The sequence below is a fragment of the Gambusia affinis genome, linkage group LG10, assembly GCF_019740435.1.
Source record: "Gambusia affinis linkage group LG10, SWU_Gaff_1.0, whole genome shotgun sequence".
Taxonomy (NCBI): domain Eukaryota; kingdom Metazoa; phylum Chordata; class Actinopteri; order Cyprinodontiformes; family Poeciliidae; genus Gambusia; species Gambusia affinis.
In genome coordinates, this window is record NC_057877.1 from 11,459,319 (window position 1) to 11,478,013 (window position 18,695).

Below are 18,695 nucleotides of genomic sequence, written 5' to 3' on the forward strand. Positions count from 1 at the left end.
TCAGGGTGTGGAGATGGAAAGAAGTACTCCGGATGAGTAAAAGGACAATTAATGAAAACAGGACAAAGGATGTGTTTTACAGGAAAAACAAAACAAAACAGGAAAAGAAACAAATAAAAGTGCTAAATGACAAAGCAACATGTTGTAACATTGTCCAAGAAAAACATCCTGTACAGGCCTCATACCATAAAGAGGAGTTTCCAAGTTCTAGCTGTTTTTTGCTGTTTGTTTTTTTTTTTTTCAAGCCAGTTTTGTGGCTTTAGTTTTTATAGTGGCAATTTGGATCTAGCATGCAACAAAGAACAGTCAGATGAAGTTCAAATAATTGCAAGTTCATTCAAATTGCTTTAAACATAAAAGCCTCATTTGCACTTTGTCTAAGTCCTGGCACAAAGCTTGATTTACATAATCTAATGATTATCTGAGAAGAAACTTTTAAGTTTCTTCTCAGATAACTTAATTCAGATTTACCTCCTGAAATCAACTGTTCAGTTGATTTCAGGAGGTAAATCTGAATCGGTATAATCGCTAAGACTGTTGCCTAAATGTTCTTGATTTGTGACACTGAACAGCCACCAGTGCAGAGCTCAGGAATGGTAGCAGGTGTGATTGTTTCTGGAGTGAAGGAGAGACTTATAAAGGCTGGGTTGGTGTCAACAAGCAGCAGCACAACGCAGCCACATCTTCAAGAAAAACACGAAGACAGATTGAGATTCTGGAAGTATCAGGATTGGACAGGACAGCCCCAGGTCGCTCCCACTGTTTGGAAGGTTTGGGGGAAAAAAATATTGTTTGGAGAAGGGAAAAGAAAAGGAATGCTACCTTAACTACTTCATCATGATGACAGTGTAGCACCTACAGGTCGTTCATGTGAGGGGTTGCCTCAAGCAAATCTTAAATCTCAAGGGAGACTTAAGTACAGCCATGAACAAAGAAGGGGTGTATAACTTCCTCTAAGAGCAACTATGGCAATAAATGAAGTTTTTCCAGCTGAAATAATGCAAACTTTTTATATTTGAGCCCCAAAATTACTCACACTACTGGCGGATTTACACTGAAAGTGATATTTAACTTAAAAAACATGTTTCCTTTCTTCTGACTGGACAGAACTGAACATTAGGGTGATGGCAAGGAGGCCTACCAACCAAGTCACAAAAGTCACAAAACAAGCAACAAAAAAGCGTTTTTGAAATGGAAAGATTTTGACTAAGTTTACTGAATTACAACATGACATTTAATAATAATAATAATAATAATAATAATAATAATAATAATAATAATAATAATAATAATAATAATAATAATAAAAACATTCCTTGCATTGTTTTCTTTTGAGATGCGTTTTACTACAAACAATCTTCTTGACCGATTACAAAACTTTTTAAATGTAATTTTGCATTGACGTGAACTTTTTTTTTTTGCTTTAACTGCAGACTTAACATTGACTAATGTCTAAGTGTTTCACCCTCAACACTAAAATCAGATCTATTGCACACACAGTGGACTGTACTGTACAATGGGGGCTTTCCCCCGGGTGGGATTCAAACTAGAACCGCCACTGACCGTAGGAGGGGTGACAGAAGTAGAGACCTGCCTCTCTGTCCCACCTCTCCGCGGGTCTCTCACAACTCTCCTCTTCCTCTCCCTCTTTCTCTCAGTCTGAAGGACTCCGGCTTGACTCACGGCTGAATCCTGGAGTAAAGATGCGGGCGGTCGCTGAACTGTGGGCCGTGCTGGCCACGCTGGTGGCCGGCGCCGCGTCCGAACTGGTGACGCTGGTGCAGGAGCAGGTGAAGCCCGAGTCGCCGGTGCTGCCGCCGAAGGTTATGATCGCGATCCTGGCTCGGAACGCGGCGCACAGCCTGCCGCACTACCTGGGCTGCATCGAGAGGCTGGAGTACCCGAAGGAGCGCATAGCGATATGGTGAGAGAGCTGGGGCCGCCCGTGGGTGCTGATATGGAGTTTACCTGTATTAGTAATAATAATAATTGGGAAAAAAAACCAAACACGGTGGTCCAAAAACAAGCGGTTCGTAAACTTTACCGACAGACCTGTCGCTGCGTTTTCCCCAAATTGCACGCTGTGGAAGAAGATGAAAGAGCTTTGTGGCGTGTTAGGGTTAGACTTAACCCTTAATCACGGTCCCATCCGCCTGATTAAGCATAAACCTGCGGAGACAAGTGGCTCTTTAAAACAGCAGGACTCGCAGGTATGAAAGAGGGGCTTCACCACAGGTAGGGTCCCGTAAACTGGCTAAGGAGAAGATGAAGCAGACAAAGAGGGCGCCCGCAGGTGTAGGGATGAAAGAAGACATTGAGCTGGTTTGACAGCAGCAGGAGGGGAGTGCGTGTGTGTGAGTGTGTGCGTGCGTGTCTGTAAGGGTGAGAGAGAGAGAGAGAGAGAGAGAGTTCATGGAAGTCGTGTGAAATATATGTGAGACTCTGCACAAACTGGATGGTGGCTATGCAGGATTATGAATCAGATAATAGAAAATGTTTGTGGAATCGGAGTATTTGAGCCTCAGCTATGTAGACTTCAAAAGATGTGATGATTATCTGATGAAGGACAACTTTTAGGAGGTGTGTTTCTGAATCTGTGCAATGATTTTTACCACTCTTTTATACGATGTATTGCAAAAGTGCTGCTGTTCCTTTTCTGTGCTGTATTTTGGATGTTAATAAGATTTGTACATGAATGAATGACACAACTCAGTGCATATAGTTGTGTAATGGAAAAGACGAGTTACATGTTTCATCTATTGTTGCATCCCAAAAGTCCTCTAATGGCGTGAAGACAGGTGCTGTCGGTGTGTGAGGCTAAAATCAAACATTTTGTCCTGCAACAATCACAGATAGGAGAGGAATCCATCTTCATTGTGAGACATTGTGTTGGCTGCATCATCCTGTGGGATATTTCAGCTCCCCAAATGGAGTTGATTAATCAGGACAATTGTGGTTTCTGCAAAGTACTGACTCACTGGGGCTGAGTTTATATGCACATCATGTTTTTTTGTTGTTTGTTTTTCAGACTGGTCTTTGTAGAAAAATCATGCATTTCTTTTTCACTTCACATAATTTATCCCATCAAATCTCATTAAAAATACTTTGACGCTTGTGACTCCACATATCAAACTGTGATCTGATCTAAGTGATATGAATACCGTTGCTGCGCTTCAGCTGGTGGAGCGTTGTTGTTCTGTGTCCCTCCCTTCTGTGGACGACGCTGTTTGCACGAGGTCCGCCTCCAAATTCACCCGGTCTTCACGTGAGAACTCAGATGCTGGGAAAAACTTCTCACTGAGAGAGAACCGGCACTTCACAGCAAAGTGTGAAAGGCACTGAAGCTTACACGGATTTGTGATCATATTAACCAGCAGAGAAAGGGGCCCCATCAGTCATGAGGGGCGTCTCTGTGCTCAGCTGTCAGCGCAAACAGGACAAATGCTCTCTGTTGGATTTAATGCAGTGTCGAGGTTTGCAGATACAGAATAGGCTGAAGCTCACTGATCAGTTCTTAGCTGACTTAATGTAATCTAACTAAAAAAACGTCAACATTTCTAGCTCTAATGAACACACCACAACAACATAAGTTTCAGTTCAGTGATCGCCATTCCTCTCTTATGACCTTGATGTCTTGTAGCTGTGAAACACGTGATTCAGCTGCTGTTTACTGGAAAAAGTTTAAATAATAACGTTATTATTTCTATTGGCTGTTTGGGGCTAGGTGTTTCTTATACCTGTTCACAATAAATGCCACACTACAATAATTTATTTCCACGTCTAATTACGTGATAAACAGAGATGACTGCATGTGGGTCATTGCCTTAGTAGCCAATAACTATGGCAGCTATTAGCTACAGTATTAAATAAACATTTTCAGCAACACTAATATTAAAAACTTAAAAGAAAAATTGCAGAATTAGTTATTTGCATAGTTGGTGGGCAGATTAAAAACAGTGTTATCTTTTCAAGTAAAAGCCGAGGTGATTGTTTAAAGTGCTGCTTTTGAAACTTTCTGCTGTGCTGCTGTGCTATTATTAGCATGTTTCCAAGCAAGTGGACATTCAAATCCAACTTTACTTACTTATATTTCTAGACGGATTCTAGTGAATTTGCAATATCCTCCGCCACCACAAGGAGCACTGTAGCTGTTTTACTACCCCACTAATTGTGTTAACGATGTAATGAAGAAGTGCCATAATTTGTTTGCCTCTGTGGTTGCGAGGTTTGTTTAAAGAAAGCGCTTTTAGCGTGCAATACAAAGCTAGCCAGAAGCCCAATAAATGTCAACTAATAACTAAATACTGAAGTTCAAACACTGTGATAGAACTGGGTTCTGTAGATGAGAAACAGAATCACTGGCGTTTAGAAACGTCAAGTATATTTCAATGTAATGGCATTTATAATCGTTTGTCTTTGAACAAAGTTTACTGGCTTCCCGTGGTTAGGAAAATGACATGTCTTAGTCATTTTCTGTGTTGCTGTGTGTTCATCATCATTGCAGCTTATGGCCAGAGCCAACCACCCAATAAATGCCCAAAAACATAATATATGAAATAAAACAGCCACACAAGTAGGAAAACAAGCTCATTGAGCAACCAGATCCCAGGGGTTAGACTGAGGTGAAACTTCGCGACATTTCAGTCTTTATTTAAGGGCTTATATGATAATAAACTGTTAAGGTTATGTGCAGATGTCAGGTGGAGTTAGGGAAGCACACTTCACTTCTGTCTTGTCTTTATGTGCTGACAGGTGAATAAATATTAACACTGGGTTCCTAAAATGAAGAGGAAACATTGTTAAAGCAGGAATGAGGGAACCTTTCCACTTTTTTCAACCCAGTAGTTTGAAACATTGTTTTATCGTGTTTTGTGTGTTAGGATGTTCTCTTTATGCAATTTACGTATTGAAATATTGACACGATCCAGTGAGTGAGAGGAAAAACTTTAAACGTGAAGAAAAATTGTGGCAACTTGTGCTTTTATTTAAAGATTTTCTGTCAATTTCTGAGATAAAACTTTTTGTCGCTTCATGCTGCTGGAGATGTTGTAGCCTTCAGAGTTTCGACTCTTCAGTCATTTATGATAAACAACACATATCTGGGGCATTAATGTGCTTGAGCTCCTCATTTGACTTTTGTTTATTCCTTTCCATACTATATTTAAAGCAAACTTAGGTGGAACATTTTTCTGCACAAGAAAAATTTAAATAAATCAATCACAATATGATAAAAGACAATCGTATTGCAAGGTATTTTTTTGTAGCAATGTCTAAAGTTAATTCTGAAATAGCAAGAAGATGGTTTATAGATTAATCCCTATTAACAGTGAGAGATGTCTTTAGATCATAAAGCAAATATAATACCTTGAATATGTAGTTAGATCTGTAAATCTTTAGTGAAAAAAGTAAATGGAGATAAATGTATTTTGTGAACTCTGATCAAAGTTGAAACCTTAAAAACCAGCATGGGGCCTATAATAGAGCTCTGAGGCTCTCCACAACCGAGAGGGAATATTGCTAAAAAGATTTAATTTGTAAACCTTTACTATAAATGAAAAAAAAAAAAACCTTTACATTTGTACGTGTTTATTTAATAAAGTCATAAGTTTTCACTCAGTCATGACATGGATTTTGAGTGATAAAGTGACCAAAAATGTTTTAAAAAGGTTAACTTTGGACTTCTTACTAAAAATAATATTTAGGAGAGGAAATATAAATAGATACTTTCTTCAATATTACTGTAGCTGCTTATACGATGATGCTCATATGAACATTTTATGCATACAATGAAACTAACATATATGTTTACAAAAAGCACAGAAAGCCTGGAGGTGAAGGTAGTGGGACAAAATTCAGTTTAAATCTAATCCATAATGCTACTGCTGCTCTTTTCTGTGCAGATTGTTATTGAATAGCAGCCCTCCTTTATTGAGGAATTTCCCCCCTTAAAGTGGGCACTGATCTTATTGAATAGTCGCAGAGGAAGGAGAAAACCTCTCATGCCCTTGTTAGTAAATGAAAGAATGCTAGGCATTAGCAGAGGGAGGAGAGGGCTGCTGGAGAGAGAGCGGTCAGCAGTGTTCGAAATTACCCAGAAGGCATAGCAATTGGGATAATCTGCATTGTCAAACTAACTCAACTAAATCTGCCCTCCACTTGAACCATGAAAGGTTTCTTGCTTCTCACTGAAATGCACCCGTGATAGCAGAGCTGCACTGAAATATAACCCAGCAAGATAACTTCATCAACGCTTCATTAACAGATTTGCTCCCTATTGAAGATTTCTTTTGTTAGAATCAGATAACCTGAATGGAAGTCACAGGAGACTCCGTGAATTGTAAACTTTGTGTTTTGGTTTTTTTGTATTAGCCTCGATGCTGATGAAGCGTCCTGATGTTTCAAACCACGCGGCGATAACGTTCGTTTCTGGCTGCCTGCTGTCGAATGCCTGCCGGCTCTGTTCATGTCAGGGTGGAGCGCTTTTCCAGGTGCTGAGCTCGGGGTTAAGATGATTTGTGGACTTGTCAGAGTTGAACCTCAAGTGGAAATAAGACTTAAATAATTGCCTTTCCCCTCAGGACCCGCATTCTCACTTTTATGGCATAATGTTATCTGTTCTTAGAAAACCACCAACCATCACAGAGCTCAGAAACAATGAGGTTTGTGTTATATGGCTTGATTTATAACAGTCCTGAAGTCAATGAACGTTCTTGTAATTTATTGGTTAAATTTGATACGTAGCTATAAAATATCTGACTACCTCTGATCTATAGCGAGTGGAGGTTTAGTTTTCAACTAAGAAATATGATTTATTTAAAGGTCTGGGATATAACCAGACCTTTAAATAGGTCTTGTGCCCTGTGCTGTTCTTACCAGCACAGGGTAAGAATTTTCCACATTTGCATAAATACTTTAGCTCTGACAGATCTGCCCTGTGTACTGCAGCTCAGATAAAGGCCATTTCTCACATAACGTAGACTGAGGACATTTAACTCACTTCATATCACGTCATCCAGCTATTTTGACAAGTGCGCTGAGAAATGTGCGTAAAATGACCCGCAACAAATCGAACTTGAATGTTGAGTTAAAGTCTGGCTGGCTGGATGAGTTATGCTGTGTGCACTACGGAGCTTTACTGATGTTTGGTTTGACAGGGAGAAAGTTTTCATGTTGAAGGCAATTAGTCACATCAGCAGTTTGCATAGCATCCCCATAATGCACATCAGTCTGGTGGACTGAAAGGCTTTTCCACACCTTTGGTGAAAGTGCTGACATGCGGTTTGTCTTTTTTACACTCTCAAAGACCAAACTGAAAGGAATAATTTGTGTTAAATGGATGGACACCTGCCGGTTGTGTTTAAAGGCAACACCTCAAACACATCATGGAAAATCTTAACAAAGTCAGCCAAGATATTAGGAAGAAAATTGTGTTTCATCCTTGGGTACAATCTCCAGATTCCTGAGGGTTAAACATGCATCAGTTCAAATATGTAAGCATAAACACCATGGGCATCTCCAACCATCATGCCGTGTCCCAGAGATGAATGTGGGTTTTGCATCTTTGAACAAAACCCTCAAAACCTTGTGGAATTGCTGGCAAAAGGTGGTAAGAGAGTTTTATTATCCCCGTCAAAACAGGACCATAAATATCAACAAGAAAATGAAGACCCCTCAGAGGAAACGCTATCACTCCAAAAGCAACATAGATATTAAGATTTGGACAGTTTTTCACTCTGAGACAAAGACTTGAACTTTTGGAGGCGCGACCCTAAAATGGAAGCAGTTGATCACAAAGATCTTTGTGGTAACTTGCTGTTCTTGGAACATCATCTCAACTATGACTTTTGGGGCGAATGCCATTGCAAAATAGACGGCATATTGAAACAGCCTATGTCGGGCGGGAATTTTAAAGATTGAATATCTTGGGTGGACGATGGCTGCGTACCACCAAATTATTTACAAAGTAGCTTAAGAACGGTGAAGTCAATTTCAATCCATAGGAAATCCTTTTTCAAGCAGCTGTTGTGGGAAGCTTGTGGAAAGATCCCCTCAACATTTACCTAAAGTCACACGGTTGAAAAGGAAATCCTACTGAGGAAATATATATAAGCTTTTAACTGAAAATGAACCAGTAGAAAGTAGCAAAGTGGAACGAAAACAATAAAGATTCACAGTTTTCCAAACTTTTGTGAAAAAAAGAAAAAAATTCTGAAATGTGTGGCATGCATTTGTATTCAGCCACTCTTACCCAGATACGGCTATAAAATTCAACAGATTGCTTTTAAACATCTCAAATGTAAATGCTTGTTTCAGTTCAGCAGTAGCATACTCTATCCATTGGCAGATGGCATATTGAAATGTTCAAAGGGAGGCATTTTAGTGAGTGTGTTTGCTTTTAGCTTGTAGATGTTTAATTTGTTGTGACTCCCTGAAATGTCTACTCCTCCCTCTGTACCAAAAAAGGCCCCAGAGAATCCCCACACTCATCCACAAGAGCACAGAGAACATGTAGATGCTACAACGGCAGGGAAGGAGTTAAATTGGGTCCAACCTTGAAGTTTATCGGACTTGGGAGATCCAGTTGTATGCAACGGATTATCTGAATGGGTGTTCAGGATCTTGCATTTGTGAATAATTAGCTTTTGGTTTGTGCCAGCATGCTTTCAATCAAAGCCCTGGCACTGTGTAAACAAGTTATTTAATTACATACAAGGCTCTGTCCCGGTGCCTATGATTGTGCAATCGCGTGTGTTTCACATGCATGTCTACAGCTAGGTGTGGATTCAATTACATGTGTTTTGCTGTTATTTGGATTCACTCCCTACTTTCCATTTAGTCCTCCATAATGCAGAACTGTTGTGAAATAACTGGATCCAATTAGCCTTGACTTTTAAATCAGTATCTTCTGTGGAGTTGCATTTTACTGTCAGATCCAGTTTTTAGAGAACTTTTAAAGTTCTGATATCTGCTCCAATTTTAGCTAGAAGCTCAAAAAAATGTCAGTGTGACATTATAAAGACTCGAAGCTCGTGATGGGACAAATCCAGAGTAAGATGCTCCTGTCTTTAGCTCCTTTGTGTCTCTTTGTGGAGGGATCCACAGCACCACGCACTGACTCAGATGAAGAATGTTTCCTTTTTTTTTTGGCAAATGGCTGTAAAACCGGCAATTTTAGGATGGGGGCAATTTAGTCTCAAATTTGACAAAATAACACCTTATTGCTTTATGAGTAGATGAAATAATAGCATATTTTGTTTACATTTATTTGATATACTGAACTAAAGATTGCAAAACTGATGGAGTGTCAATAGAAGATTTTGTTTTCAGCTTCCTTTACTGCTGAGTTGACATCTACCCTAACCTTTGACCCTGTTTGGCCCTTGAGGAAAGTCCTTAACCAGAAGTTAACCTTAGGGTCACAATCCTGCTGCCAGGCGACCTGGTCATAGCTATAATTTTTATGGCCAAAAACATTTGTTTTCCTGGCATTGCAGCGAAAGTGCAAAACAGATCAACTTGCATCTAAACTGACTGCTTTAATCTAAACTTGGAAATAGGTGTTGTTTAAATTCACATATCTAACCAACACAGCTTTTTGGTAAAAACCACCTTTTGTTTACAAATGATAAACCACTACCTAAATTAAAATCAGATCAGTTAGTATTTCTTTTGAAGTGGCTAACATATTGATGGCACTTCAATTATCAACTGTACTGAAAACTCGAATATGACGTCTTCTTTTTTGAGTGGCATTTTAGCTCGTTTTGGTAGATGTGAACATCAGTGTCTTCAGAGAATCTTGCACTTTTCTTCTGGGAGTGATGGCTGATTGTGAAACCTTCAGGAAGTGTGGAGATTGGGTCAAAGGAGGTGTAATGTCGGTGGAAATTCAGAATCCTCTATCAGATATTTTGGCTCGTTTCTTTTGATTTTCCCATGAAGTCACACAAGCAAGCTGTGTGTTTGAGATGTTGCAATAAAAATAAATCTGCAGGGAGGGCTTCGGTTTAACTAACCGCTTCTGTGAATCAACTTAGCAGACTCTCACAAAATTTTAACATTATCATCAAAGATCTATGGGTCCATAAAAGAAAACATAATTATTCCTGGCATGTAACAAATACGGATAACATTGGTAACCCCAACGAACCTAAACAGGGAAATGTTAATCCTCATTATGTCCGGTGTATGAAAAAAACAGTATGCAGTGTGACTGAACGGTTTAGTTAGGTGTGTGAAGGAGTGCAATATATGTAGCTCTCAGCACTGTGGATGAATCACTTTAAGATGATTCATCCACAGATAGCATATTAAATATGACTTGTGATTCATTGATTTAGATTTCCCACGATGTTGCTCATGTGTCTGAATCGCATCTGCTTTCCTCCACACATTGTGATGAACAGTAACCTGAGGATTACTGTGCGGTTCAAACGCTCCAAATTGATTGACTTCAGAGTCTTCTCTCCAGCCATGCACTCAGCAAGCTAAGGATGCAGCTGATGATGGACCTGGCAGCTTTCCAGCCCTTTCCTCATCGCCGTGCAGCAAGAAAGCTTTCGCAGGAACGCCGTATCTTTTCAATCAACTGAACAAAAATAAGCAAAGGGATCTGATTTTCCAAACCCCAGGCCATTCCGAAGCTGTCTGTCTCTTCTCTGAGGAGTAAACAGGTTTCTATGTAAGTTTTGCTCAGTTGTGGTACGCACGCCAGCATTTTTGTCAGATCTTGGCAGTGTCACCAAAGGCTAGAGCTTTTGGTGACACTGCCTCCCCTCCATGGTGCATGGAGGGGAGGGAGGCCTTAATATGGAACCAGATAAAGAAAATGGAAAGAACAAAGAACTAGAAACAGAAGTGCTGAGAGGAATATGCTTAAAGATCTAGTAGGTAAATATCTTTTTCAAATTCTGATGATGAAATTTGATTTTTGTATGTTTGTTCTACCTACTGCTGCACCCTCTCTCTACAACCTGCGCTCTTATTTTCCAGTTTTAGACAAAATACTTAAAACTTAAAAACATGCACTACAGCCTTAGCATTCTTGTCCCTTCATAAAATTGGATAAAATAAGTTTAATATAATTTATTTTAAATATGCTTGGTTCAACAGCTGCTTGATTATGGTGAAAATCATAATCAGGATTGATATCGGTTATTGCTCAAATTACTCTTCTGTGTTACATTCACTTACTGAGCGGAAAATGCAGAAACCATCTCAAAAACACAAAATCTTACCAAGTATTTTTGATCTTAGTTTCTCGTGCAAATGTCTTAGTGCACCTGAAATCAGACACATTTTATTTACAAGTGAGCTTTCAGGAAGATATTGGTTTAAGTAATGTTTTAAGTGAATATATACCAATTGCATAAAAAGCTATTCTTTTTGTCATTTGGATGAATTTTAACTGTGCTCAAAGTTGACGGGGGGATACAAGAAAAATGACAGTTAATCAAAATCGATTACGTTATTGCAATATTTAAAATTAATATCTTAACTTACAGTTTTGCTACAGCCATAGAGCTCTTGTAAATTTCATTAAATTGTGGTTTTGATCAGAATCCTCCTACCTGAGGCCACCACTTCTGTCTGCACAGTTCGCAAAGATACATAATTATTGCACCACACTGAGAATCTGTAAATGTCAGCGCCTGCAAAATTGCTCGGACTCTGCAGAAGAGACATTCCTCACTACATTTCCCACAGTGGACCGTGGAACACCAATCTCCACAGACTATCACATTGTTTTCAGTTTAATCGCGTACAACCAATCAAAAAATATTTGCTGAACAATAACAAGGCAAAGAGAGAGGGTGACATAAAACAATCTCTACTTGAAGTTAAGTGTCAGGTCTCCCAGTACGAAATGTGTTTGCTCTTCTGAATATCTGAGATGCATCATATTTTTCTCATCTGCTTTTGAACGTCAATGCTGAGCATCGCACTTCAGTGCCACTCTGCAGAACGCTGAAGCTTCTGTTGATCCTCAGAGCTGTGAGGAATTTCAGCTGAGCGCTTCTGTCTAGCCAAACGCCTCAGCTCTCCTTCTTTTCTCCTCATTCCAGTCCCTCTCAGTCGACACCCCCAATCTGTCCTCTTTGCCCTCTCAGGCCATCAGAAACCTGACAGCCACGTCAGCTCAGAGGCTGAACCACAAAGGCAGAGGTACTTAGACTCCTGAAGGGTGATTATGTGGTAAAACCATCAGCAGTCCCGTCTGAAAGGAGCATTTTTACTCCTTAATTGCTTGCAAAGGGGCAGAGGAGGGGGGGTGGCGGGGTCATTATTGGCAATGATATTAGATAGTTCATTGAGTAAACAGTGAGCTGAAAGCAGCCAACCGGTTCCTTTCAGACCTGTGTTTACTTGAAAGGGCCAGTTTCAGGGGCCAGCCTCTGTTTTAAGCCCAGTTTATTGGACTGGTGTTTCTATAGCAGGTAACTGAAGCAAAGTGCTGAAGGAGGGTTAGCAATCAGCTAAGTGTTGCATCAGAATGAATGGAACCCCTACATTAACATCATCCATGACTGTACAGAATAACAAGAAGTCAGATTTGAACAAATGCATTGGTCCGGTGACCAAACACTTCAGATTCCAGTCTGACTGAGGATCTGAGAAGCTGCAGGAACGAGTACCTACATGAAGATCCTGAACCTCTCACTGCTTCGTCAGAACTATTGTGGCTACACAAATAAATTAGAAAATTAAGGCTAATTCATGCATTTAGTGCTTTTGAAATGAATGATTTGGCTTCTAACAAAATGCATCTTTTCTAATCTCTGAAGGTGACGACTACCTGCTAAGTCGTTTGCAATAATCAACTAATCACATGATAAATTTAAACGGGCTTGAAGTTTTCCATTCTGATCTTTAATAATTTCTGAAGAGCAATTTTGTTCTGAGACTTCATAATCAATTGTATTTAAGATTTTTATAATTTTAAATACAATAATCTTATATTGTAAAGTTTTAGAATTCCCTTTCATTTATTGTTTTAGGTTGTTATTATGTTTTATGTGGGATATTTAAAGGTCTTTCGGTGTTGAGTGTTCTGTACTAAATTAAAGTTTATAAATCTTTGGCAGGGCGAACTCGCATCACTATGCCATTAGCAATATATTACTTGAAAATGGTCTCAAAACGACAGTTATCGTCAATTATAGCAACAATTTTTGGAACAGTTCACTATCCAGTAAAACTTGTTATTGTAGTTGTACATGTGTTATTTTCCAATTGTTATCTTTATATTAATCGATAATGGTCTTAAAATGGCAACTTTATTGTTTATCGCAATAATTTCTGGGTCACTTTATCGTCCAGCAAAATTTATTGTCGTGATAGGCCAACTCCCTACATCCCCACATCAGCGACGTATAAACAGACATCTCTGAGGAGACGCGAGCGGGATCGGTGGGGTGTGTAGGTGATGAGGGCCCTGCACTCATGTGTTGCCCAGATGGTGCTCATAAATTCAAAGAGAGGAAGCCTAACCCCGAAAGCTGCAGGCGACAGAATAATGAGGCCGTTGCTTACTGTAAACTTCAAAAACAGCAACGTGTGGACACAGCAGGAGGCAGACACAGGTATGACTGAAGGAAATAAGGGATTTTAAGTACGAAAGCCAGATTGTTGCAGATCTTGCATGTGCACAACTACATAACAGTGAATCTTTCTCTGCTTTGCATGGAGGGTTGCATACACATTTTGGGTTTCCTGGCCATGGACAGATGGACAAAATCCCCGAGTGGATTTGAAATCAGCTGCAGAGATTTTGGTAGATTTTGGTTGCCTGAGGGAAGAAGAAGCGGAAGAGGGGAGGCACTTGTCGGCTACTGCTTTAAGAAGAAGGACCTGGAGAAGAAAACTGCAATCCTTGGGAAAACATTCACATTTTGCCACATTGCAAATACAAACTTCAGCAAATGTTACTGAGATTTTACATGACATACTAACATAAAGAAGTATATCGGGTTGTGAGTAGAACATCAGAAATAAAATGTATGAAAAACTATGTTCAACAGGCTTTTGGTCAGTTTATCAAACGTTGAGAACATTTGCCGAAAACAAAAATTGAAATTGTAAACAAAAGGACTCTGTACTGAGTATCGCCAATGTTTTTGTTGTTTACTTGTTTACTTTGTTGTTTAGAAATGCTTGATGCAATTTTTCCATTAGGCTGGTTGGAGCTGAACATGGTGAGGATGAGGGGTATCGCTCCTGCCAATGTTTCTCAAAATGTTTTCAATGGGATTTAGATTAAGTCAACATGCTGGGCGGTCCGAAAGAAGAATGTTATTCTCCTAATTACAAAATCATTCAAGGCTTTTATTTTGAAAAAGTTGAAAACTTTGGATTGTTTCCTTCCTTAGCCGTTATGCACTACTTTGTTTTGGTGTTAGATAAAATCCAATAAAATACTTTGAAATTTATGGCTTTCAAGTGACAAAATTTGGAAATTTCAAGAGTCATGAATTGCAAGCATCATTTAGACTCACACATCCATAAATAAGAGAGCGACCGGAGGTGTAAAGGCAGTAATGGAAAATCACGCAGTGTACTAACGCCGTGTTTCCCAGAGCAGCTCATAGGAGGAATATATGAAAGAAGTATGAAATGTCACAGCAGAGAAGTGGAGAAATTACTAAATTAGATGTGAGTCACGGGTATGAATTAAAAAGACAAACATTGCTCCGACAAAATTGTCTTGTTGATTGAAATAAACCATTTCAGCAGGAATGGTCTGAATGTCGTCTGGATGTAGGGAGAACAAGTCCTGCCAAAGAGAGCCTGTGAAAGTGATGATGTAATGATGAGTCCAAAGTCTGAGTCACAACTGAGACGCGGAGGGTGTTTTTAATAAACCCTGCTGCGCATACACACGTTCTACTACAGTATGCATGGTGTTTGCTTTGCCTTTAAAAAAGTTAAAGGTTTGATATTCCACACCATGGGTTCCCAGAAGCAGTTATTTCACATGCCTATTGGAGAAACGTGCAAAAAAACAAAGAAAAAGTGCCTGCACATCTTCTCATTATTAGAAAGTCAGGTGTTTCAGAATGGACCTGCTCTGTGATTGGAAAAAAAAAAAAGAAGCCAGTAATCAAAGGCAGTTTCTTCCAGCCGCTGTGCTATTATCCTCCCCGTTTGACTCTGGATTTACATACCTATTGAGAACTTTGAACCGGCAGTCCTGCAGCACATAAATAACAGGTCACACTGCTGAAAAAGAGCATTCCCAGGACGCAAAAATTATCATCTTCATTCTTTGCCACATATTTGCAAGCACATACCCAGACACATAGAATTAGGCCGCTTGACCCTGTGGTTTATGGCCTGCAGATGTTTATTTTGGCCTGTGATGTTTTTTATATGTTTCACTGAATATGATTGAAATACCACATGCAAAAAAAGATGAGAGTTTAGAGGCAACGATCTGGAAAAATAGATGTTCTGTGTGATGATATTCTTGCGTGTAAAAGGGTATTTCATCTGTTATGAACAATAAATCTCCCCTAGATTTGCATGCGAAGGGTTCGGCCAGCACAAAAAGAGTCAGCGAGGTAATATTTATTGAATAAATACATCTTTGCGATCACACTTCTCAGAACATCTGACAGCAAAACGCCCGAAATGACTGGAGGATTTTACCCCAAACAACAGTTTTTATTAAGAAACTACCCCACCCAAATCATCACACAATAACCTTTCTTCTAGAATCTGGTCAGCTCCTGCCTCTCTAGCTGCAGGTGCAAGGTCTGTTTTCCTGAGCTGATGCAGAAAATAACCCACTATTTGGAGGAACTAACTTCCCACTTGGATTCACCGTCATCCCTGTCCTCACACTGTTCTCTAGTAAATAGCTGTTTATGATGAAAAAAACTTGACTAATATTTGCTTAAAGGGTTAGATGGCAAAGTTAAAACCTGAATCTGCCTACAAAAATTCTTTCATAACAGATCCTATAATTCTCGTACAGAAAACAGGTGGCAAATCTGAGCACAGGGTGCTGGCGTTTTGTTGTGTCAGTGTGTTTGTTTATCTGTCTGTCGGACCTAAAAATGGCTGCACAGCTAGGAATATTACAGCTAGAAGTGGAAAAGTCCAAAAACACCCAAATGGATGTTTGTGTTCGCACAGCTGAGCTCGGGATTTTTCCCAGTATCCTGTTGAGTTTTCTTTAAATTACTTTTTAATTTTAACCTGCAGTGAAGCTCTTTTTTAATGATTCCTAAAAACCTTAGACTGATAAAATACAATAGATGGGCTTGTTTATGAATTTAATTTTAGTCTTACCTAAATGTATCACCTTTACACTCACCTGCATCCTTGCATACAGTGGGCCTAGTGTCTTCTTTGAGTCAACAGTGTTAACCAAAGTGGAAATCTTTGAAAATAAACGGAGTCACAAACCACAGTGCTGTCAAAGCAGCAGAAGCTCCCATGTTGACTTCATTTTCCCTCCAACACAAGTGCATCTGTGTAAGTTGGTGCTTTGGCTTGAGCAGCTTTTGTGCAAAGTGGTAATGCATTTGTTCTGACGTGGCAAATTTAGTGTTTTATTAAAACTGTGTTGGAGTTCTGCAATGACTGTCTTTATCAACGGTTGCAAAATAAGCAGTCACTCTGCAAGGGGGCATTAGAGCCTACAGTGTCATTATTTCTAACCAGGGCACCAGAGAAAAGCCTTGTTTGCCCCCCAGGCTCCTCAGACCTTGTCCATTCTCCCGCAGTTACTTAGGGCAGTAAATGTGGTTTGCAGCACTGAGGCTGCCTGTTGAAACCTGATCCTGTTATAAGACTCTGTTATAACGTGTACTGTGTTTTAATGAGTGCATGTTTTCTGTTTACAGGGCAGCGACAGACCATAACGTAGACAACACCACTGCCATGTTGAGAGAATGGCTGAAGAGAGCGCAACGCATTTATCACTATGTGGAGTGGAGACCGATGGAGGAGCCCAGGTATGTTCACAAACTGAGATGCATAAAATATACCTTCAATATCAGCCTTGGGGCTGCACAGTGGCACAGTTGGTAGAGCTGTTGCCTTGCAGCAAGAAGGTCCTGAGTTCGATTCCCGGCCCGGGGTCTTTCTGCATGGAGTTTGCATGTTCTCCCTGTACATGTGTGGGTTCTCTCCGGGTTCTCCGGCTTCCTCCCACAGTCCAAAAACATGACTGTCAGGTTAATTGGTCTCTAAATTCTCCCTAGGTGTGAGTGTGTGTGTGAATGGTTGTGTGTCCTGTATGTCTCTGTGTTGCCCTGCAACAGACTGGTGACCTGTCCAGGGTGAACCTGCCTCTCGCCCGGAACGTTAGCTGGAGATAGGAACCAGCAACCCTCCTGACCCCATTTGGGGCAAGGGTGTTAGAAAATGGATGGATGAATTTCCTTCCTAATCATTTGACACTTTGCATTTTTGCATCAGCTCCTACACAGATGAGTGGGGTCCGAAGCACTGGCCCCCTTCCAGATTCAACCATCTAATGAAGCTGCGGCAGGCGGCCCTGAAGGCTGCGCGGGAGCGATGGGCCGACTACATACTGGTAACGCCTTCAATAGAAATATGCAGCCATGCATCAGGCATTTGATCATTGCTAAATAATCCCAGGCTATCAGTATTTCTTTATTGATTGTATAATCAAGAAAATGTATTTTTCCATGCTTTTAACTTTTGTTATTAGAATTAATAGTGGTCATAATCCAGATAATCCATAATCCATTGCAATATTGAATCTCACAGTCTTGCAAAAGCTTTCATGCCCCTTCAGAATAATTTATCTAGATTTTTTGTGACCAATACAAAGTAATACAAAAATTAATTTGGAAGTGTGCCGTTCGTCTGTTGTGAGCCCTGTTTACTCTGACTGATTCATTTGGCGGCAGTAATTTCCTTCAAAACAAAGAAGACGTTCATAACTCTCAACATGGTGGTGACATTATGTTTCTCACCACCATGTTGACAAACATGTGCTGATGGGAAGAAGTATGGAGCTAAATACAGGAAAATCCTGTGAGAAAACTGTTTAGAGACAGAGAAAGGGTTAAATCAAGGCAAATCTATGTTAAGTTGGAATGGTCTAGTCAAAGTCTACATCTAAATCCAGTAACAAACTGAGAATCAGAGACGATCTCCATCCAATCTGATGTACTTTGAGTTTATTTGGAGAGTAAAATGCTTAAATGTTCAGACTCTGGATGCTCAAAGCCAGAAAAGGCTTCGCTAAAGCAGCAACAAGTAGCGACATTTCTAACAAAATGTTTAAAACCATGGATCCCTTTCCTTTCATTTCACATTTTGTCCTACTTTGTGTTGAGCCGTGACATTAAATTGCTATAAAACCCTCTAAGATTTGAGGTTGTAACTTGTCAAAATGTGAAAAGGTTTATGGGGCATGAACACTTAGCTTTGCTCAACAAAACAGAATGTGTAATTCTGTTTTGGTCTTCAGTCATTTTGCTGTTTGCATCTTTGATTTGATCACTAAACAAGAAGCAAAAACCTTGTTAGCATGAAATCTCTCATTCGATCAAACCCCCCCTGCCCGCCCTTCAGTTTGCTGACAGCGACAACCTGTTGACCAACCCCCGAGTGCTGGACCTGCTGATGGCTGAGAATCTGACGCTGGTCGCTCCCATGATGGAGTCTCGCTCTCTCTACTCCAACTTCTGGTGCGGCGTCACCCCACAGGTGCA

At 40.0% G+C, this 18,695-nt stretch overlaps 1 protein-coding gene across 1 annotated transcript in view; it reads left to right on the plus strand.

The window, feature by feature from the left end:
- Positions 1-18,695, plus strand: part of colgalt2b (collagen beta(1-O)galactosyltransferase 2b) — a 34,534-nt gene that overhangs the window by 2,774 nt on the left and 13,065 nt on the right. Inside the window, exons 2-5 of the mRNA XM_044128669.1 lie at positions 1,659-1,924; positions 16,851-16,961; positions 17,428-17,545; positions 18,556-18,690. Of these exons, the coding sequence (XP_043984604.1) occupies positions 1,704-1,924; positions 16,851-16,961; positions 17,428-17,545; positions 18,556-18,690 (585 nt within the window). The 5' untranslated portion in view covers positions 1,659-1,703. The remainder of the gene's footprint in view (positions 1-1,658; positions 1,925-16,850; positions 16,962-17,427; positions 17,546-18,555; positions 18,691-18,695) is intronic.